The sequence below is a fragment of the Labrus mixtus genome, chromosome 13 (assembly GCF_963584025.1).
Source record: "Labrus mixtus chromosome 13, fLabMix1.1, whole genome shotgun sequence".
Classification (NCBI taxonomy): domain Eukaryota; kingdom Metazoa; phylum Chordata; class Actinopteri; order Labriformes; family Labridae; genus Labrus; species Labrus mixtus.
In genome coordinates, this window is record NC_083624.1 from 23,452,288 (window position 1) to 23,474,826 (window position 22,539).

The 22,539-nt window shown below is 40.5% G+C and overlaps 4 protein-coding genes and 1 non-coding gene across 5 annotated transcripts; 3 read left to right on the forward strand and 2 right to left on the reverse strand.

Annotated features, from left to right (window-relative positions):
- Nucleotides 1-36: 36 nt before the first annotated feature.
- LOC132987616 (5S ribosomal RNA) lies at nt 37-155 on the forward strand. The gene has a single exon (XR_009675674.1). It is a non-coding gene; the product is annotated as a 5S ribosomal RNA (ribosomal RNA).
- A 649-nt stretch (nt 156-804) lies between these two features.
- Nucleotides 805-3,226, reverse strand: LOC132987276 (trans-1,2-dihydrobenzene-1,2-diol dehydrogenase-like). The gene is made up of 7 exons (XM_061054233.1): nt 3,043-3,226; nt 2,697-2,808; nt 2,362-2,525; nt 2,025-2,277; nt 1,757-1,881; nt 1,463-1,613; nt 805-1,303 (listed from the first exon to the last, which is right to left on the reverse strand). The coding sequence occupies exons 1-7, from the start codon at nt 3,130-3,132 to the stop codon at nt 1,191-1,193; spliced, it is 1,008 nt and encodes a 335-aa protein (XP_060910216.1). The 5' UTR covers nt 3,133-3,226; the 3' UTR covers nt 805-1,190.
- Nucleotides 3,227-5,055: 1,829 nt separating this feature from the next.
- On the reverse strand, nt 5,056-11,412 carry LOC132987277 (tubulin alpha chain-like). Its single transcript, XM_061054234.1, has 4 exons — nt 11,260-11,412; nt 7,089-7,311; nt 6,510-6,658; nt 5,056-6,357 (listed from the first exon to the last, which is right to left on the reverse strand). The coding sequence occupies exons 1-4, from the start codon at nt 11,260-11,262 to the stop codon at nt 5,383-5,385; spliced, it is 1,350 nt and encodes a 449-aa protein (XP_060910217.1). The 5' UTR covers nt 11,263-11,412; the 3' UTR covers nt 5,056-5,382.
- Nucleotides 11,413-15,283: 3,871 nt separating this feature from the next.
- On the forward strand, nt 15,284-17,933 carry LOC132987279 (tubulin alpha chain-like). Its single transcript, XM_061054237.1, has 3 exons — nt 15,284-15,506; nt 15,864-16,012; nt 16,097-17,933. Exons 1-3 carry the CDS (start codon nt 15,386-15,388, stop codon nt 17,069-17,071), a joined length of 1,245 nt encoding a protein of 414 aa, XP_060910220.1. The 5' UTR covers nt 15,284-15,385; the 3' UTR covers nt 17,072-17,933.
- A 426-nt stretch (nt 17,934-18,359) lies between these two features.
- Nucleotides 18,360-21,657, forward strand: LOC132987278 (tubulin alpha chain). Its single transcript, XM_061054236.1, has 4 exons — nt 18,360-18,519; nt 19,803-20,025; nt 20,208-20,356; nt 20,545-21,657. Exons 1-4 carry the CDS (start codon nt 18,517-18,519, stop codon nt 21,520-21,522), a joined length of 1,353 nt encoding a protein of 450 aa, XP_060910219.1. The 5' UTR covers nt 18,360-18,516; the 3' UTR covers nt 21,523-21,657.
- Nucleotides 21,658-22,539: the final 882 nt, after the last annotated feature.

Below are 22,539 nucleotides of genomic sequence, written 5' to 3' on the forward strand. Positions count from 1 at the left end.
GCATATTTAAATACTCCGTTTGAGACCTGTTCCTTCGCTTACGGCCATACCACCCTGAACACGCCCGATCTCGTCCGATCTCGGAAGCTAAGCAGGGTCGGGCCTGGTTAGTACTTGGATGGGAGACCGCCTGGGAATACCAGGTGCTGTAAGCTTTTGCACTTCCCTCGGTGAACAGCAGATGGCGCTGATGCTTCTTTAATGGACACCGAACATCAAAGTAAGTCTGTATTTTGAACTACATGATTTTCCAACTCCAGTGCTGTCAATTACAACATTTCCTTTAATGATTAAATTAAATATTTCAGTTGATTATTCTCTTTACTTCTACTGAAATGTTTTTGGGAGATTAATATTGCATTATTCATACACTACATTTGTTACTGATTTTGTGAGTTTTACATTGCAGATTTAGGAGAGGGGCCATCAGACATATTACTCATTAATTGTATCCTTTATGACCAAATTAGAATTTAATTTGAATTTATGAAGCAAAGCCTATATTTATATGAATGAATCTACATTTTTATTGTTAAGTATTTATATTGACACAGTCACACAACTGAGCACTATATGACAAGTAATTAAGGGGTTGAACATGTCTTAATATTCATCTCTTTTTTATATAAATGTTGTATAAATATTAGTAAACTTACAAATCTATTCTTGGATTCAGCAGGGACTCTTATTGGCCCATCCCTAAAGAAAACAAAGGCAAACTTTAAAAGTTGGTGACTAGTAATGATTCATATGAAAATTTGGAAATGCAATATGTCCTAAGAAAAACAAAGAAATGTGAAAAACTTTGATATTGACTTCCCTTTATTTCCAAAACTAAAATAATTGTACATTAAACAGGAATTAAATAGACTACTATAACAATGTCAATAAGTAATTTTTTTTTTAAGAAACATTTTGATGTGCCACACAGTAGATGCTTTGGTTTGGTCTTGTGGCTTATGACTAAGACTTGTTTTTAGACAAAGCATTCATTATGTTTCTGTATTACCCACTGACTCGCATGCATGAACAAACACACACACACACACACACACACACACACACACACACACACACACACACACCTGTCCAAGCTTTAAAATTAATTACTGGAAATATGAATTACGTATGATTTGGTCCTTCTGCATGTTGAGGCACATGTTTATTCTCTAACTGTTGCTAAGGAGACATCACTGGATGTTGTCCTGGTCATATGTCACTCCCAGTTGTCTTCTGGCCTCATCTATAACATCTGCTATCAGGCTGGAGTGAGCCCATGGCATCCCTGGACTCTCCTTCAGTCCTAGAGGGAAAAGTAATGACAAGACAAGAGACCACAACAATAGAAAATCTTAGAATGCATTGTGTTATATGCATGCATATATTGAGTAGACAGTTTAAACCCTCAAGATCACACTTGACCTGACAAGAGATTACCGTAATGCAATTCAGCATTTTGTACCTTTCAGCAGACACTGGCGGACCTCCTCCGCTTCGTATCTTAGACCTGTGCTGTTGGTGAAGTTTAATGGCATGGCAGCCTCCGGCAGAGGGAACTGCATCTCCTTCCCATTCACCTCCAAGGATGTGGGGCACCACATGTGGTTGGGTAACTGGCATGCACAAAGAGTTAAACCTACTCATTATGATGAAGGAGATAAATAACACAGATTTGCTTGTCAGCAAATCTGTGTTATTTGCTTCTGAATGGAGAGGTTTCAACTTTTCTTTGTGTATGTCTTACTCTACTGCTTACCTTTATGGTGCCTTTGGTCCCAGTGATGACAGCATCACAGGAGAGCATCATGGTGATAGAACAAGTACAAACAGCCAGTCTGTTTCCTGAGAACTTAAGGACCAGAACTGCTGTCCCATCAACACCTGGACAACAGATGTATAAACAGCCTTGACAACCCTTGTATTGTATTTTATAGAGGACACTTTAAAGAAGAGAGTCTATTTGTTAAGAGTAACTATATAAATATCTTATATTCCATGAAACATTATGATTACAAGCCTATCACCTGTGTCTATGCAGTGTCCCGTGGCTTGGATGGACTCTGGCCTCTCGCCATTAAAAACCATGAAGACAAACTGCAGACAGTAGATGCCCAGGTCCAGGAGCGCCCCCCCTCCTAACTCCTTCTCAGCCATGCGGGGGATGTGTGTTAGTGGAGCCCCAAGATCAACCCTCACCATCTGAACATCACCCACTTCACCCTGGCCCAACACTCTCTTTATTTCAAGGGACACTGGGAAGAAACGTGTCCAAACGGCCTGAGAGGAAACACAGTAGTATTTTGTAAATATGGACAGCGTGTAAGGTGAGAGCCTAAAAAAAAAGAAATATAATTTTGCTACCTCCATGAGAAAGACACTGTTGTCTTGGGCTGCAGAGATGAGTTCCTGTACCTCCCTTGAATTCATGGCAAGTGGCTTCTCGATCAGTACATTCTTTTTGGCCTTCATAAAGAGTTTGCCAGTGGTCAGGTGGTATGGATGGACAGTGCCAATGTAAACCACATCTAGAATTTAAGGGGAAAATTATTTGTTATGATCAAATACTTGTTCAAAGAAGAGAACAGTCTGTAATGAATAACCCAAGAGTTCAATATTATTAGAGATTCTGTAACTGTAAACGCTTAAAGACAAACATTCAATTATAGTCTTTCTTTCCTACTGACAGAGGAACCCACCAATGCCTGGATCTTTAGCCAACTCGTCATAACTCCCATATACTCGAGGGATTTTGTGCTTTTTGGCGAATTCTTCAGCATGCTGCAAGTTCCTCGCTGCAACAGCCACTATCTGAGGACAGAAGTAACGCAGCAGTGATTTACACAATGCACATTTAGGAACCGGTCATAACACACAAAGCAAATATAATATAGACTTTGCACAAGAGCAACTCGGTGGATCTGACTTTGTGCGCAACCTTGGCTATGTATGATTCCACGTGAGTGGGACATTGACTTTATTCATACAGGAACATGTTTCACAAAATCCAACGTTACACAAAGCGCTTCAAAAACGTTTTATTACCTCGTGGTCTCCTGGAGTCAGTGTGCGCAAGGCAACCAAGAAGTCATGACTTATTTTACCCGCACTGCATATTCCCCAGCGTGTTGCCATTTTGCCTACTTTCCAGTTTAAAAACTCAGACTCGTTCGCTGTGTACACTTCAGTTACACAACCCTTGAGTACTTCTGGTCTATGCCCTCTCGAAAATGCAAGCCCAGCTTCTGCAAACTCAACAACATCCACCAGGGGGCGCCATCAAGTCGTCGGCTTTATGTGTGGAGCCTCTTGAAATCAACATGCCCTACACATGGTGTGTAGGCTATACAGTTTAGTTTAGGGTTAACCACATAAATGAAAACTGGAGAACAAAGAAACCCTTGTAAAGCTGTTCTGAAGTTTGAACAAAGTTATTTGTGTGTCTGATAAATCTAGATTATCGACCAACAACAGTCTTATTTGGGGTTTCTGGAGTAAATGGCACACACAGAGCGGGGGCAGTGAGTCTGCAGTTACGTCATAGCCCAGCTTGTGTATAATTAGGCCTACAGCAGTAAAGATGAGAACAGTGTCAGTCGAGTCAGTGGTGAAATTGAGCTACCCACTGTATCTAGGCAAGTGACCGCAAAAATCATATGCCGCTTAACTCATCTGGTCTTAGCCTACTAACTGGAGTTGAAAGAAGGCTGCTATAGCTTCCTTTGTACTTCAATATGGTTTTATTTTGTTAGTTAGTATTTGAAATTGTGACCTTTGGACAAATAACTTCTCCTTAAATCCTCAAAGAAATAAGCCTAGAAGATTACAATATTGCCAGCACGCTCTTGGGTTAATTTTTAAAGTTAAAGAAAAAATAGGCCAATAGAGGAATACAAACTCTTGTAAATAGACATATTATCAGTTAACATAGAAAGGGTAAATAAATGCTATTGAGTCCCATGTTTGCACTCTTTTGGGGAAATGAACGTGCACAATCTTGATGGTTTTTTGATACGAGCGTTTTCCTTCTTCAAAGGGAGGGCATGATAAAGTCTGAACCACTGGAATAATATATTTTCACCCAGGTTGTTGTGATTTGTTTGAACTCTCCTCACAATCTCTCACATCCAAATAGGACGACATATGTTCAATAATAAGTAATTTTACAATTACAAGCCAATGCTTATCTGAATGCGTTTCATATAGATAGATAGACTTTATTGTCTGTCCCAACAGAGACGGAAATTCTCCTTTGACAAGGCTCGAACAATAAACACAACTTACATTAAAAACAGAAAGTGCAGTACATTAAAAGAGGACTTAAAAACAACAGTTTCTAAAAAGGGGGGTCTATTTGATTTTGTTCAGAATGGTTATTGCAGAGGGAATGGAGGATTTTTTGTAGATGTTTTTCCGGGCCGGAGGGACTTTGTAGCGTCTGCCTGATGGCAGTAACTGGAAGGAGTGGTGGAGGGGGTGAGAGGGGTCCTCTGTGATCAGCGTGGCTCTCCTGATCACAGAGCGATTATACAGTTCGGAGGGGGTAGTTTGTGGTATACTAACCATATATGATGTCCAAAATGGGCAGTTGTATTTGTAAGAGACATGGTACTGTCCTAAATCTTAAATGTTAGAAAGTAAAATTACATTTTCTACATTAGAATAGGTCATTTTGGTAAAGTATGTTCATCTGAATGTGTTAAATGATTGCATCACATTTGAATTACCGATAGGATCTCCAACATGGGAAGGTAAAAGCTTTTGAGAGAGAGATGCAAAAAAGACAACGCTAAATCTTAAAAACTTTACAATGTAAAAGACAATTTGACTAATGACATTTGCAGCCCTTCATTTTTTCCCTTTCCCTTTTGAAACTGCTTCACAAGCTAGGCTGGACTAGATTATATTTACTGAGCTAGTTTTGTTATGATTCCAAATTTGTCTAGCTCACTAACTGTTGCTATTGAATCCAAGTTCGTGCAAATTATTATGCCATAAAGAGGGTCTCAGCAAAAATCCTAAATAACCATAGATTAATTCTTACAAAGACAAAAAAGGCAGTATTTAGGGGAAAGTTTTATTGAGCAACAACACAGTTTTTCAACTTAGAAAAATCGAGTTCTTGCACAATATTTTATCATATTGATAAAACTAATCAATAAACTGTTAGAAATGGTCACAAAAGATGTCAAAAACATAATGATTCTGAAGGCACAAGAAACAACTTCAGATAGGCACTAATTTCATTTAAAAAGAAAAAGAAAAACAACTTTTTTTAGAATTGAAACCAAAATGCAAAATACGATCTATTATTTTAGCATGATTTGTTAAATAAATTGACCGTTAAGTCCCTGAAAACAATTTGCAAATGAGAACTAAGCCTGTCTAATATTCCTCCCCTTCTTCATCTTCTTCAAAAGAGTCGATCCCAACTTCTTCATAATCCTTCTCCAGGGCGGCCATATCTTCTCTGGCCTCTGAGAACTCTCCCTCCTCCATTCCCTCCCCAACATACCAGTGGACAAAGGCTCTCTTGGCGTACATGAGGTCAAACTTGTGGTCGAGACGGGCCCAGGCCTCAGCGATGGCGGTGGTGTTGCTCAGCATGCACACAGCCCTCTGCACCTTAGCCAGGTCTCCTCCAGGAACCACAGTTGGAGGCTGATAGTTGATGCCCACCTTGAAGCCAGTCGGGCACCAGTCCACAAACTGGATGGTACGTTTGGTTTTGATGGCGGCAATAGCGACATTGACATCTTTGGGCACCACATCACCACGATACAGCAGACAGCAGGCCATGTATTTACCATGACGAGGATCACACTTCACCATCTGATTGGCCGGCTCAAAGCAGGCGTTTGTGATCTCAGCAACAGACAGTTGCTCATGGTAGGCTTTCTCTGCGGAGATGACCGGGGCGTAGGTGGCTAGAGGGAAGTGGATACGAGGGTAGGGCACCAAGTTGGTCTGGAACTCTGTAAGGTCAACATTCAGGGCTCCATCAAAGCGAAGAGAAGCCGTGATGGAAGACACAATCTGGCTGATGAGCCTGTTCAGGTTAGTGTACGATGGGCGTTCAATGTCAAGGTTTCTGCGGCAGATGTCGTAGATGGCCTCATTGTCCACCATGAAGGCACAGTCGGAATGCTCCAAAGTGGTGTGGGTTGTCAGGATGGAGTTGTACGGCTCCACCACGGCTGTGGAAACCTGGGGGGCTGGGTAGATGGCAAATTCAAGCTTAGACTTCTTCCCAAAATCGACAGAGAGTCTCTCCATCAACAGAGAGGTGAAACCTGAGCCAGTTCCCCCACCAAAGGAGTGGAAGACAAGGAATCCCTGGAGGCCTGTGCATTGGTCGGCCTATAGAAACAAGAAAAGAAGTCAGACGTAATGTAGTATGAGGTCTGGGTTCAAGTCTGTGCAAGTATATAGATCAAGGCTTCAAGAAAATATCAGGCTAACTGCATGGAGCCCTGCATAAAAAAAAAACTGACTACCTCCTGTAGTCTTACCAGTTTGCGGATTCTATCCAGGACAGAGTCAATGATCTCCTTGCCGATGGTGTAGTGTCCACGGGCGTAGTTGTTGGCTGCATCTTCTTTTCCTGAGATCAGCTGTTCAGGGTGAAAGAGTTGGCGGTACGTTCCTGTGCGTACCTCATCTAGAGAATGAAAGCGACAATGACAAATTATTTTACTGAAGGAATTCCAAAGTTGACTATCAACTTTGTAGTAATACAAATGAAAGATGGCCCAACCAAACTATTTTGTGCTACCAAGCCCAGACACAATTCTAATTGTATTTCTCTTCAGATTACAAGCACATTGTAATGTGAAGAACTTTTGTCAACAAATATGGTTGGTAAATGGTATGAAAAGGTAAAATAAGCAGAACACAAACATTCTCAAAACATTGGGCAATATAACTTAAATATTTTTGAGGCTAGTCACAGCTTGTTGGAACATGTTCCAACAAGCTTCTATATGTAGCTTCTATACATTTTCACATTAAATCTTGCATTGGCAACAGGATTCTTTTGAAATGGATAGTGCCTGATGCATTTAACATAACAAGCCCATTCAACTACTGACCAATGACAGTGGGTTCCAGGTCAACGAAGATGGCCCGGGGGACATATTTTCCAGCCCCAGTCTCACTGAAGAAGGTGGTGAAGGAGTCATCCTTGGTTTCTGTAGTCTTGACGGCAGGCATGTGACCATCCGGCTGGATGCCGTGTTCCAGACAGTAAAGCTCCCAGCAGGTGTTCCCCATCTGGACACCAGCCTGGCCGACGTGGACTGAGATACATTCACGCTGGAAGAGAAGGGGGGGGAAAAAAAAGTTTAAAAAGGGGGCAGGAAAAAGATTCAAGCACAGGGAGGAAGGATACAGTGGTGGAACAGGGACTAAGGAAGGACTGAATATTCTAATCAGCGGCATGTTGTTCTTGATTTTGATCACATTTTACACAAAAACTGCACTTCAAATGCACATTTTACAAACTCCTCTCAAAGGTTGAAGAAAGAGTTATTTGAGGTATTTGAGGTCAGTAGATCTCATGTGACTGTTTGAGCAAGGCTCCCGGCCTGAAATGGAGTTCAAGCTGGGAACAGAACGACTGGGCACTTAACCCTTTTCCTGCCAAGATCACCAAAATTATAAAAGAAACTATGACTATAACAAAACACCCCAACTTTACCTTAACTGTAAATATTATTGGTTTATTTGGAAAAATGATATGAATTTTACATAATTAAACATTGTACTCGATATTAGATGCAAGATTTACATGTATTGTGGTATAAACATGAGCCTCTCCCTTCAGTATTAGATTTTCATAATTGTTTGCCTATTCAAAACAGTTTGTATGCGCAGGAGGATAACATTACTATAAAAAAAGATTTGGGATATTCAACACTTGTAATACTTAGTTGTATTGTATCTGATGATGTCTCTACATCTAAGAAGACTATCTGCTCAAGTCTGATCATCTATAATATATATAAGAATATTTTCATGTGGGTGGAAAAAAACAGAGATTACAATCAAAGTCAATTCAATTTTCCTTGTAGTCGGTTGAACACAACAGATGTAGTTGGAACTGCCTGAGGCTAAAAAACAAGTTAGGGCAATGTGAGTGTTCATAAATATTGATCAACCCTCAGATATTCTTCTTTTACTAAAGTATGTAACCCTACATGTCTGCTATCATTGGATCATGCAGAAAACAAAGCTAATCATTAAAACGTTGTTTTTAAATCGCTATGCTGGATTTGACAGATTTTGAATCAAAGAAACTTTTGTCCGGAATGGCATTAGCCAGGAGGCATACATTCCTGACTGATTAGTATATTCCTCCATCCGTTTTTAATGGGCTTTCCGGAGTCATGATGTAAAATGATATACTGTACAGTACAGGAGAATGAATCCATCAATGTCCTCTTCTAGATCAAACATTCATTAGCATATCACCAAACAGTCATTAGACCCTGAAATGAGTCTTAATGTTGTTTACTGATAAACTTCTAAATGTTAAATTCACAAAAATTGGATTTTAAGCAAGCAGAATCTATTTTTTTATTTTCTGTTTTCACATTTCCTTAATTTGATACAGGGAACATTTTTTCTTTTGAATGTAGGAGAAGAATCTTTATGGATGTTGAACTCAAATAATAGTACAAAAAATTTTGTACTACTTGATTTAACTTCATACCGCAGTGAAAACCTTTGACATACTTTAAATCCTTTCTGGCTACATGGCAGGCTGTTATAGTTATATAAATATATCCTTTCCCCTTCTTAATGATAAGACAGACGGTGGGTAATGGTGGCTGAGAAATGGGGGCGGCAGCCTAGCTGGACAGAGTTTTTTTTTTTTTTTTTTAAACTTTCTCTTAATCTATGTAGGTCAAAAAAATATTTTTAGCTTTCCCTCATGCACCACCAGAATCTATGCAAAGCGGAGGTGACCGTGGGTTTCCAGGTTAGCAGAGCTCTGTGCAGCTGCTATTTTAAGGTTCCTAAAACTAACCTGACACCAGGCAGCAGAGGCTGGCTGTTTCAGTAAACACTGACTGGCAGGCTCCAAAATAGTGGTCATTGCTGAGTTGAATTTTACACCTGATCGGCTCAAAGCTTTCGGAAATAAGCAGCACGATCATTTATGAATATTTTGAAACAATTTATGTTAAAGGCAACATTTGTTTTTCTGTTGTTGTTGTTGTTACTTGAATGTTGGGATATTGCTCTTCATTCCTTTATGAGTAAATAACCATTAGTTAAGCACTGTCAAATGCCAAACTCTTGTTGTCTCAAGAACCTGTCAGGGTGTGTCTGGATGACAAAAACAGACGCCATGTAGCGTTTCACCAAAACAGACTTGAGAATCCAGTTTTGTCAACGTCTCAAAAAAAGAAAAAAAAGACAGCTTATCTAGGACAGAGTGAGACGGAGAGATTTAAAGTGAACCAGAAAGAGAAAGATCTCCACATTGCACGCTGCGTATTTTAAAGACTTTATTTACCATAAACACAAGATGAGGATAGATCATGATTTAATGGGACAGTGTCCATGCCTTGTCATGTATGTAGCTAAATATACTTTGGCTGATATCCTACTCGTTCACTGAAGCTCACACATGGTCTTCACCCTGCTGTGTTCTTGAACTTAAAGTATATAAAAAAAGAAGAATACTATGGAATGAGGCACCTAAATCAAGGTATTACTTTAATGCTGAAGGCTAAATCCCAGGGTGCCATACCATTTGTTGAGGATATTCCTGTTCAAATATGAACATTATTGATCCTAATAAGTAACCTTTCCTGTGGTGATCACCCATACCAACTCAACTGATGTGGGCCAGCGTGATAAGCCCCTACTGGCTGACTGTTCTATTTGTCTCAATTCAGGAGAGGCATTTTTTAAATGTTTAAGACAAGAGGTCAGTGTAGCTAAGACTGAAGAAGTCCAACAAAAAAGGGCCATGGGCAAATAGGCGAGGCAGAACAGCACTCCACCTGCCTTCACATGCACTTTGAAAGTAACCGGTTGGCCGACATGTTACTTCTTGACCACATTAATGCTCTCTGTAAAGCCTCTCTTTTCATTCAAATCCATCATCATGACGTATCCGGATGTGACACGCTTTAATTGAGCGGGACATGCAACCCCATTGTGCTCCAAGCCTGGATTATGCCAATTAAAAAGAAATACCTTCCTGAGAGTGGAGGTGCCTTGTGAATTATGATCCTGTCGTCTGTTATAGTTTAACCCCGTGTGATAATGTTAGGTGCTTGAACAAGAAGCTGAGTAACAGTTGTCTGTCTGATGCTTTATGTTATGCAACACTAACAATGTAGGAACTAAAAGGGAGTGATCAGAACTGTTTGATCAGGGCGGGTATACTATACACAATGATACCGTTTGGTCTGCATAAACAGTACTGTTAAACAAGCTGTGTTTATACTACTATGCAAACAGTACAAAGATATGTTTGGGGGATAGTTCCTGCCCCTGGATCATAAGTCTTTAACACACAGTTTTAACAATCAACTTCATGTTGCAGCGATAAGCTTTTAGTCTGATTTCACCATTAGACAGCACGTGACTTTACTTTCTACTGTAAGAAAACAACTTCCTGCTTTGTTGGTTAACCCAGTCTGACACATATCAGTCACTTTTACAACGTATTCATGGCTGTTTGAATTTGGAGGGGGAAGCTCCCGCCCTGAAGAAAAATTGGCCTCGATCTGTGCTGACATGTTGTTAGTTTTTTTTTTTTTTTTTTTTTTTACGAGACACGCCTTAATTCCTTACTGGGACCTACAATGTGGTTATATTCTACAACCTTGAGTAGGGATTTAGAGATATCTGTCTGGACTGCAGTTTCAGAATATTATGACACAAAGAGCTTTATCATGTATTTAGTCAGATGTGTTTGTTTGTTTTCCCCTGATGTGCTGAAAACCTAGACTAATCATCAGCACCTGCTCTTCCAGGCCAGCAGCCAGCTCAGCTTTACTGCCAGTCTGTGAGTCTATTTCTGATATATGAGCGCTGCTGCAGGAGCGCACAGGGAGCAGTCGCAACTTCAATCTGACATGTTTTTCTGACACCTTCAAACAATCAATATTCACAGACGCAAGACGTAGAATTGACACTTCAGAGGAAATGTAGGCTACACTCAGATTAAGAGGATACATTACAGGAAATGTTTCAATAGAGAGTTCGCTCCAACTGAAACTTTAAAAAAAACAATCTCACCATTGTCGCTTCTTAGTAGAAAATGTTCTTGGAAAGGAAAAGCAGGTTTTTAAGTTGGATTTGAAGTTGTCAGTCAGTCGCTTCTCACAGCTGCCGTCAATGTGGTCCGAGTGAGTAAGTAATGTCAGGTGGGCGAGGAGCTGTCACGCTATACTCAACCTCAGGCCACGCCCACCGGACTCTGACGCGGACGCGCTCCGTGAATGCGCGAGCAACTTTATTGCATGATATTGTTGTAGGCTATAATGTTAGTCATTATTATCTTTCTGAGGCTACTTTGTTATGGCAAAATGAGCAGGTGTGGCTATAGAGCAGTTACGTTTCTGCCAAAGTTAAAGACGAATAAAAGTGACTTGTAAAAAAGACACCTTAAAGACACCTCTTCATTTTTGGGACAGCCATTGAGAAACAATGATCGACGTAGCCGAAAGAGGGAGTGTAATAGGAAGTACAAAATATGATTTCAAGAAAAGGGCGCGAGGCGCTGTCTGCTCTGAGGTTGTTGATGAACTAGATTATTTAGATTCGCACACATATTAAATACAAACACCTCACAGCTTTCCTTAGATACAAGTAGTGAAACCACAGGTCTAAATGATCCTTAACATTTTCTTTAATTATGATTTTTTTTTGCAAGTTGTTGTTCATGGTTTAATGCTATTCATGCTATTTTAAACTAATATTTCACTCAATTACCTTTTTTATTGGCTTTTTAAAAATAAATATGCCATCAATTTTGTACAATGAAAATCCAAACATGGCAATTTAATTTGGTCGTGTTGCCAGTAGTCACACTTGAGTCATTGATGTTGTAAACAGGTTCAACATGCTTCAAAGCCAATCAATAACAGTAATCTAATCCAGACTGCAATTTTACTGACCTGGTGGTATGTCAAGAAAGACTCAATAGAAGACGCATTTTCATTAGTATGCGTAAATATGACCTGCAAGTAAATTTAAGGGTGGATGCAAAATAAGGCAGCATAGTATTTTAAGAGTAGCCTACATGCAAAATTCCGCAGTGTAGAAATTGTGTCTGCAAAATGTAAATTGTGCATTGTCCTGTAAGGTACATGCATTTCTCTGCATAACATCTGCATTGAAGCCATTTGAAAGCTAGAGGTCGCTGTTGCCACACCATGATCCACTGAATGAGTCAAACACACTAAGAGTCCATGTGGCAAAAGTAGCTTTATTTTTCACTACTAATAAAGTCTTGCAAACAGTTTTCATGTCATGTCACACTTCAATTAGCCTACCTTTCTTCCTGTGTAAACCTGACTTTTATTTGTAATGTTACTCATTACATGGTATATAAAGAGTTTAAATCCCATACATATCTCTTATTAACTCTCAAAGGTGCAGACTATCTCTTTATCTCTCTTTTGTTCAGTTTTGTGTCCTTTTCCCTTTTTCGTTACCTAAACAGGTAAGTTAAGTTTTGCCTTGGGGACCTATATTTTTAAACAATAGAAGTGGGACAAAGCTTTGTGAATAAAGACCTTTGAGGGCAGACAGAGCACATAGAAGAAGACAAGGGGGGAGGCTTTCCCTGTGACATTTTACAGTAGTACAGTAGCCGACATAGAAAATGAACCAGACCAAAATTTGGTAGAAATATGTTCACATCCTCTATTTTATAAACATCCAGCGTCTTCTCCATGACATAAGAAAACACAAGTCAAAAGCAACAATATGAAACGAAAAAAAAGTGCCATAACATTGCCTTCCATCCACTCAATAGTTCTTTGTGTGCTTTGTGTTAATACGATGTGAAAGCGACACCATTGATCATATTTGGTAATATTAAATCTCACTGCCTCAGGAGAGAAGCTGACCTTAAAATGAAGAGTGGAGCAGTAGATGCTGCAGTATCTCAAGTGTGATGCCAAAAAAACATACCTATCGCATTAGTAAGAGTGACAGTTTGTAAGTGTTGGGTTAGTTAATTTTTCTTTCACTTCAACTATTCTCTGTTTTTTTTGTGTTGGGTGGGTTGGGGCTTTGCATGTAGTTAGAACAGAGAAAGGCTACATGACATTTGAAAATGAAGGCGCCATCATTTGAAAAGTGGTTTAACCTCAAACAGATGGATTACACTAAATCAACAATTTCAAAAAGGCCAGGATGCCTGCAGCTGTTCTTAAAAGTGGTTTAACTAGTTTCTAATACCACAGAGTGTTTTGCCTTTGGGCCACAGTACTGTATCATCAGCATAGGTTATCCCTGCCAACTGAAACAGGCAGCTGCTCTACTGCCACCACACTGAAACTCACTTTGAGAATTGAGAAACATTAAACTATACAACCTGTTAGATATGAATAGCTGTCTGGGCTTAGAACTTTTAAAAAGAGGACAAAAACAATTAATTGTGTGCCTTTTGTCCCTTATTTAAACACTGTCTCTGTGGTTTACTTTTATGGTGCATATCATGAAACCACCCTGGCAGGCTTTTTTTCTGTTTACTCCCTTCAGTCAGCTGATTCCTGGTGAGGCGGTTCCCATGGATTCTGTTTCTCTGCCCTCCCATGGGGCTGAGGAGCACAGTAGACAGGTTTCACATATAGTGCTGCTTTAGAAACATTGATTGTTCATTTTAACTCAAGAAAAAAAGTGTGGGAGAGGGGTGACTGAACAATGTAATTGATTTTATTAAATGTGCTCACTTAAGGAAGTTAAAAGTTCTGTCTTAAGATGTTTGTCTTTCAAATTTGAAAAACTTTTTAATCAAAAAAAGCTGTATGCAATGACTCCATATTGGGCATGCATGTTATGGGAATACATGTACAAATATGTTTCTTTCTAAGAAAGGAAATCATAGATTTAATAATGATCACTGTTTTTACTTGGATGTAATGTAAGCACAAGCACAAAAAAAGTTGATGGCCAATTCAAAATGTTCAAAATCATATTTTAACATCTATTTATCAGTAGTTCACATATAACTTATCCACATTTACATGTTCAAGTCAGTGTTAAAATAAAACATTTATAGAGTAAATGAAAGTGAAGAGTTTTGTTTTGGGGGGCGGCTGTGAAACAGTGGTAGAGTCGGTCATCCCTCAACTGGAAGGTCGGGGGTTCGATCCCCAACTCCTGCAGCCACATGTCCAATCTGTCATTGGGCAAGACACTTAACCCAAGTTGCTCCGGCTACTTCATTGGGGGCGTATGAATGTGTATGAATGGGATTAGTTACGTTTGATTGTCACTTTACATAGCAACCTCTGCCGTCAGTGTGTGAATGGGCGATCTGCGGTGTAAAAGTGTCTTCAGTAGCTAGAAGACAAAATAAGTGCTATACAAGCTCAACTCCATTCAACATTTACACAATGCTCCAATTTTTAAAATGTGTTTTTATAAAGGAAACATTCTCATTCTCATAAATGTTGTAACTTACAACCTCAGTGAAAGCAGTTTTTCTTCATGCCATAAGCTTCATGATAAAGTCATGCATTACTAAAAGCCATGTGAAACTACATTATGTTTCCATCCTTTTATCTGCCTATCGTTTTTTTATTTTTTTTGATGCAGGAGGTTCACACACACACACCCCTTGCAATGCTCTCACACAATGAATAGGGTGGTGACCTTCTTTGGCATTGTGCGTACTTCTGTCAAACAGGTGATCTTATCCTGGCTTCATCAGAAGGTTCTCCCATTACAGCTCAGATCAAATCACTGTTCACCTCAAGCTGCAGGTTGCCTATAAAAAAGCAGAGCAACACAGCTGTCTCCAGCACTACATCTTCTTTCTGATACCTGGCCGTTGGAGAAGAGATAAACTATGGTAAGATTTTGTTTTGCTAGTGACAAATTTACTGTAAGTGAACATAATTCAAAAAGAAATTGTGAGGTAGATAATATGTTTGAATGAAGTATATTTTAGAATCACAGTGAGATATTATATTTTATATATTATTATTTATGTCAGACAGACTAGATTTTCAGTAAGAATTCTGTGTGGCAGAAGTACTGGAAGTAGACACAATGGAAATTGAACAGTGATGCTTACTCTTTGCAGCGTGAATGTATCTCCATCCATGTGGGCCAAGCTGGGGCTCAAATTGGCAATGCATGTTGGGAGCTGTATTGTCTGGAACATGGGATCCAACCAGACGGACATATGCCCACTGAAAAGACGATCGGAAGAGGAGATGACTCCTTCAGCACCTTCTTTAGCGAAACAGGGGCAGGGAAGCATGTTCCCAGAGCCATCTTTGTCGACCTGGAACCTACTGTAATTGGTCAGTGCCTGTTATGAAGCTCATAATATTTTACATACATTAGGTATTTGTATGCATGATGTATTATTTTTTTTTTAAACAAAGCTGTATGTAACATTAGATCACAAACATGGGGTGTGGGATTCCTGCATTTTTGTATCTTAGTTAAAAATTATGTTACAACTAAAAAGACTACCACTTCAACATCACCTTCCTTTCTTTACAATATTACACACATTAAATATCAATGGATGTTAAGTACTATGACAGCAAGAAATCAATTTTCCTTTGCCATTGTAAAAACTTTATTAAAGCAAGATATTAGTGACCCTTTTGGATCATTCATCAAATGATCAATATCCTTGTTTAATTCTCCAGATGAGGTACGCACAGGAACTTATCGTCAGCTGTTCCACCCTGAACAGCTGATTACAGGAAAGGAAGATGCAGCCAATAACTACGCCCGTGGACACTACACCATTGGCAAGGAGATCATTGATCTGGTTCTGGACAGGACTCGTAAACTGGTGCGCATGTGTGAGAGAAAATGTTTCTTGTAATAACCTTGTTGTTTTTGTATCAGACTAAGTCATATGTAAATTCATTTTCAGGCTGACCAGTGCACTGGCCTGCAGGGATTTCTCATCTTCCACTCCTTTGGTGGGGGAACTGGTTCAGGTTTCACCTCCCTGTTGATGGAGAGACTCTCTGTCGATTACGGAAAGAAATCAAAACTTGAATTTGCCATCTACCCAGCCCCCCAGGTTTCCACAGCTGTGGTGGAGCCTTACAACTCCATCCTGACAACCCACACCACCCTGGAGCACTCCGACTGTGCCTTCATGGTGGACAATGAGGCCATCTACGACATCTGCCGCAGAAACCTGGACATTGAGAGGCCCACTTACACTAACCTGAACAGGCTCATTGGCCAGATTGTGTCTTCCATCACGGCTTCTCTTCGCTTTGATGGAGCCCTGAATGTTGACCTTACAGAGTTCCAGACCAACTTGGTGCCCTACCCTCGTATCCACTTCCCTCTGGCCACCTACGCCCCGGTCATCTCCGCAGAGAAAGCCTACCATGAGCAACTGTCTGTTGCTGACATCACCAACACCTGCTTCGAGCCGGCCAATCAGATGGTGAAGTGTGATCCTCGTCATGGTAAATACATGGCCTGCTGTCTGCTGTATCGTGGTGATGTGGTGCCCAAAGATGTCAACTCTGCCATTGCTGCTATTAAAACCAAAAGCAGCATCCAGTTTGTGGACTGGTGCCCGACTGGCTTCAAGGTGGGCATCAACTATCAGCCTCCAACTGTGGTTCCTGGAGGAGACCTGGCCAAGGTGCAGAGGGCTGTGTGCATGCTGAGCAACACCACCGCCATCGCTGAGGCCTGGGCACGTCTCGACCACAAGTTTGACCTCATGTACGCCAAGAGAGCCTTTGTCCACTGGTATGTTGGGGAGGGAATGGAGGAGGGAGAGTTTGCAGAAGCCAGAGAAGATATGGCCGCCCTGGAGAAGGATTATGAAGAAGTTGGTGCTGACAACATAGGAGAGGATGATGAAGGAGATGAATACTGACTTCTTCTGTCATGCATTGAAGCCAAAGTAAATAAGTTCTTATTACTGGTTTAACTTTATTGTGGTGAAGAAAAAAAAAAACTTTATAGCCATAACATAAAAACAAATCAAAATGGAAAAATACTCTTGAAACATCCAAAGTTTGAAGGTACTTTGAGGGACCTAGACAGGTCAACTGAATCTGCAGACTGTGAGACAAAAAATATATATAATTAAAAGTTTTAGCCAAACACTAGGTGTTATTTTTACAGGATCCTTTTATGGTGCGAATAAAAAGTTTATAAGTTGCTTATCTTCTTTCAGGCCTTCACAGATCAAACTCAGAAACTTAGGCCAAACCCTCTCTTTTGTGCACCTCCCCCTCTGTACGCTGTACGCTGTCATGTGGAATGTAAGTTATGAAAGAGCTCCTATGTCAGTCAGTTTCTATATACCATTCAGCTGTGACTCTGTGAGAGCGGCTGAGAGGGAACATAACTGACTAAATCACTGACTGGAGTTGTTTGTGTAGCTCATACTCAGACAGTGGGCCTGCAGCAACAATAGGATCCATGTTATGCATGAGTCACTGCTCTGGGACCAGAAAGGGGCTGTTGAAAAAGTTGTAACACAGAAAAGCAAAAAAAAATTTTTTTTTTTAAATGCCTCATCATTTCTTTAAAGTTTTGTTTGTTTTTAATCTTCTTTCATATTAATCCTCGGTGTGTTGATAACCAAAGCATTGTGTCTCTGTGTATTGTAACTTCTCTTAAGACGAACCATGATTAACAATTATTTTTAAATGCTGCTCTTGATTTTAAGTACCACTGAAGCATATGTTCCATACATTTGATGATGCACAATAAAATACTTCACAGATCTTTTCCATATGGATATTGTGTGATTATTATCTGTTCATCATTTAATACAAAGGGTTATTTTTATGTACATGTGTGGTGATGAATGTGTGGGTGCAGATAAATGCAGAAAATGGGCAAAACACTTCAGCCCACATTCCTTGTTAAATGTTATAAAACCCTTTATGTAATGAGAAGTCCTCAGGAATGACTTGCAATTCTTGGACATGACTGCTTTGTATGTAAATAAACTCCTTGGGAATATAACCAAAGTAAAACTGTAGCACAAAAACACACAGTGAGAAAAATGGGGAAATGATCACAGAGAAAATGAAACAGGGTTAATATAAGCTTCACATTTCTAGCGGAAGGACAAAGCAAATTAATGTAAGGGTGGATTATATGACAGACAAGGGACTTCCCTTTTTCCTTTTTTTTTTTTTTTTAAAGTGCTGCTCCCTCCTGCCCAATGAGCAATGCAGCTGCTTGCTGTGGTTTCCTGCCTGCCCCCTCCACATCCTTGCCTATATAAACCCTGACTCTCCCTCTCCTCCGCACTTCTGCCTTGTATCTGAATCCTCAACGTCAGTCGAAGGACCAGCAGACAAAATGGTGAGTAACTGCTCCCCTGATGACGTAGTCTGGAAATTTCCTCTCTCTCTGTCTCTCCCTACAGCCTCCCTTTGTCTCTATTTATACAGATTAAACAGACAGGGCCTATTTAATGCTTATAAGGCCTCTGCTCTGGTTTGATTGTGCTGATAGAAAAAGAAGATTCATACTATTATGTGACAATAGTGAAAGGTTATGTTTTGAAATTAAACCTTTTTAAGGTCATGTTTGTTTAGAACTTAGAGAGGGGAATACACAGGTATTACATGGCTACAAGATCTTACAAGTCATTTCCATTCTCTTGGACAATCTAGGTCAGATGACAGACACTTTGAGTTTGTCTGCTTTATCACTTCAGACTTGTTTTGATGAACTGCAACATGCCATTAAAGTGGAAAGATATGTAACTAAAGAGGAAATAGAATCTTATTTGTGTGTATAGAGGATTTAGAGTTATGCAGACTAAGAAAGAGTGGTCAGGGAAACCGTGGCAGTGGGGGATGGACAGAAGGAAAAGAGAAAAGAGGAGTGGTCTGGCCTGGGACATATGAGTTTGTTGGCAGCCATTTTGCAGCTGTTAGGAGTTTTTGGGTTGAGAGGGATGTGTGCAGGGAGGGGTAGACAGAGAGAGAGAGAGAGAGAGAGAGAGAGAGAGATCCCTGACTGTTACGCAGCACTATGCAGCTGGACAGGATGGGGGAGGAGAGAGACAGAGAGGGGGAGGAGATGATGGGAAAGGGTGGAGATACAGGATGGAGGACAGGGGGAAGGCTTCCCTATAAACTCAAACCATGGCCTTCCTGTATACTTCACAGTGTCTTAGTTTATATATCAATATATAGACATTTCCTGCCCACCTTTGCAGCATTTTGTGCAGACTCTGGACTTTTAAAAAGCTTCCATTTCAATATTGGCTCGTCCAAACATACGCAGCTGAGCAGCTGAAGCTTTAACATTCCGCTTTGGAGGGCGTTTCTTTCCCAGCTGAGCTATTTCCTCTCCAAAATGTGTGCCAAACGAAAGACTGTTGGTGGACAGGAAGTCCCAAGAAAGAACATGGACACCAGATAATAAATGAAAAATTTCCATTTTCCTTTGAATAGTAAAAAAAGGGACCAAAGAACTAATAATGATTTTGTTTGTAGGCTACTTCAACGTAATTTGTACTAATTTTTGAGCTGATGTTGCAATATAGCAATTCCAAGGATACTTACATTTAATAAGTTAATGGAAATCTGTATTTTCCACCTCCTTAACCACCGTCTCTCTTCTCTTTTATTTAGCGTGAGTGTATTTCAATGCATGTCGGCCAAGCCGGGGCCCAGATGGGAAATGCCTGCTGGGAGCTGTACTGCCTGGAACATGGGATCCAGCCGGACGGACAGATGCCCAGTGACAAGACAATTGGAGGAGGAGATGATTCTTTCAACACCTTCTTCAGTGAGACAGGGGCAGGAAAGCACGTTCCCAGAGCCATTTTTGTCGACCTGGAACCCACTGTTATTGGTCAGTAATGTGTGTACAGTGTGTGCATAACAATAATCTTAAACATATCTTTCATTGCTATAAACAATATGTTGTTTTACAGTACACAGAAATCCCCAACCCATGAACCCATTTTAGACATTTAATAACAGAATTAAAGTTGGACATTTGCTCTAACTCTTTTTCAATTGTTCTTTTTATAGATGAAGTGCGTACAGGAACCTACAGGCAGCTGTTCCACCCTGAACAGCTGATTACAGGAAAGGAGGATGCGGCCAACAACTACGCCCGAGGACACTACACTATCGGCAAGGAGATCATTGATCTGGTTCTGGACAGGACTCGTAAACTGGTGAGACTTTTGAAGTGGTCTTGTAATGATTTGCAGTTTAGTAGGCTTGTGTTTTCACTGAACAAGATTTATATCCCTCCAATGCATAGCACTCTAATATTTGTTCAATCAATAAAAGAAAATGTAATCCAGTTTTGCAAGAGCTGTCCAGACTGTGACTTACATAAATAATATATTTTTCTTTTCAGGCTGACCAGTGCACTGGCCTGCAGGGATTTCTCATCTTCCACTCCTTTGGTGGGGGAACTGGTTCAGGTTTCACCTCTCTGCTGATGGAGAGACTCTCTGTCGATTACGGAAAGAAATCAAAACTTGAATTTGCTGTCTACCCAGCCCCCCAGGTTTCCACAGCCGTGGTGGAGCCTTACAACTCCATCCTGACAACCCACACCACTCTGGAGCACTCCGACTGTGCCTTCATGGTGGACAATGAGGCCATCTACGACATCTGTCGCAGAAACCTGGACATTGAGAGGCCCACTTACACTAACCTGAACAGGCTCATTGGCCAGATTGTGTCTTCCATCACGGCTTCTCTTCGCTTTGATGGAGCCCTGAATGTTGACCTTACAGAGTTCCAGACCAACTTGGTGCCCTACCCTCGTATCCACTTCCCTCTGGCCACCTACGCCCCGGTCATCTCCGCAGAGAAAGCCTACCATGAGCAACTGTCTGTTGCTGACATCACCAATGCCTGCTTCGAGCCGGCCAATCAGATGGTGAAGTGTGATCCTCGTCATGGTAAATACATGGCCTGCTGTCTGCTGTATCGTGGTGATGTGGTGCCCAAAGATGTCAACTCAGCCATTGCTGCCATCAAAACCAAACGTACCATCCAGTTTGTGGACTGGTGCCCGACTGGCTTCAAGGTGGGCATCAACTATCAGCCTCCAACTGTGGTTCCTGGAGGAGACCTGGCCAAGGTGCAGAGGGCTGTGTGCATGCTGAGCAACACCACCGCCATCGCTGAGGCCTGGGCCCGTCTCGACCACAAGTTTGACCTCATGTATGCCAAGAGAGCCTTTGTCCACTGGTATGTTGGGGAGGGAATGGAGGAGGGAGAGTTCTCAGAGGCCAGAGAAGATATGGCCGCCCTGGAGAAGGATTATGAAGAAGTTGGCACAGACAGCATGGGAGACGAGGAAGAAGAGGGAGAGGAGTATTAAAGAGCCATAAATATGGGCTTTGTCATCACGCATTCCAAGTTATCATGAAAGTTTTACATTCCCAGCAACACTCTGATAACATGTGGTGGTGAAAAAACAGTATTATCAATAAAAAGTTCTCATGAACCTGCTAAATGAACTTGTGATCATTTTTGAACTGATTTAACATAATTTGACATCTATTTAGGAAAATATTCAGAACTGCTTCAACAACACCCTCCTGGCCAAAAACCCCAAGAAGCCTTTATGCTGACTCATCTTAAATATCTAAGAGCTTTTCATTTAACTTATAACAGTGAATATGTGTATATAACTAGCTGCATGGTGAGAATTATAAACTAAAGGTATATAGTTTAAATTTTTAAAAAATGCATTCATTATTTGTGTGCAAACTATTACCATAAAATAAAAAATATATATCCCTAAATATTTGCTGTACAAGTTTTAACTTGTAACCCCCCACCCTTTAGCAAGGAAACTCAAGCATCCCTCCCTTTGAAAATTTCCTGCAATTGTATTCTTGTTGATGATCAGTCATAAATATACAAGGGGCTGGTCTTTTACCTACAGTTGCTTCATTCAGCCACTAGATGAGAGCATTGTGACCGGATAATACAAACAGTAGATATTTGTGTAAGTTGGTCAAATCCAAAGCCAAGATTTAGTCATAACAGCCCTGGCCAACTACTATTACCCCCCATAGAAGTACTTGTAATAATAATAGGCTATCGGAAAGTACACTATTCATGTCCATTACACAGGGGCGTGTCCAGACTTTTATGTCTGGGGTGGCCCACCTTGACTTATGAGGTGGTCCATGAAGTTTGGGCAAATTCATTCATTTATTTACCCTTTCTATCCCCATAAATAATCTACATGTAGGCTAAGTAAAATAATTGTTTTACATTTACATCTTCTAAGCCTAATCCTTTGCGGACTCAAAAAGAAGATGCACAAAGTCACTACTTAAAGTACTTAAAATATTGCATGCAAACTCTTACACACTCTAACTTGAAA

Bases quoted from the DNA above. Each gene is read 5' to 3' on its own strand.
- LOC132987276 (XM_061054233.1), bottom strand. From the start codon at position 3,132: ATGGCAACACGCTGGGGAATATGCAGTGCGGGTAAAATAAGTCATGAC. The intron at 2,809-3,042 runs GTAATAAAACGT...TTCTGTCCTCAG, and splicing joins TGACTCCAGGAGACCACGAG to ATAGTGGCTGTTGCAGCGAG. The intron at 2,526-2,696 runs GTGGGTTCCTCT...CTTAAATTCTAG, and splicing joins GGCTAAAGATCCAGGCATTG to ATGTGGTTTACATTGGCACT.
- LOC132987277 (XM_061054234.1), bottom strand. The intron at 6,659-7,088 runs GTCAGTAGTTGA...TTCATTCTCTAG, and splicing joins CCTGGAACCCACTGTCATTG to ATGAGGTACGCACAGGAACG. The intron at 6,358-6,509 runs GTAAGACTACAG...TTGTTTCTATAG, and splicing joins TGGATAGAATCCGCAAACTG to GCCGACCAATGCACAGGCCT.
- LOC132987279 (XM_061054237.1), top strand. From the start codon at position 15,386: ATGCCCACTGAAAAGACGATCGGAAGAGGAGATGACTCCTTCAGCACC. The intron at 15,507-15,863 runs GTCAGTGCCTGT...TTAATTCTCCAG, and splicing joins CCTGGAACCTACTGTAATTG to ATGAGGTACGCACAGGAACT. The intron at 16,013-16,096 runs GTGCGCATGTGT...ATTCATTTTCAG, and splicing joins TGGACAGGACTCGTAAACTG to GCTGACCAGTGCACTGGCCT.
- LOC132987278 (XM_061054236.1), top strand. The intron at 20,026-20,207 runs GTCAGTAATGTG...TTCTTTTTATAG, and splicing joins CCTGGAACCCACTGTTATTG to ATGAAGTGCGTACAGGAACC. The intron at 20,357-20,544 runs GTGAGACTTTTG...TTTTCTTTTCAG, and splicing joins TGGACAGGACTCGTAAACTG to GCTGACCAGTGCACTGGCCT.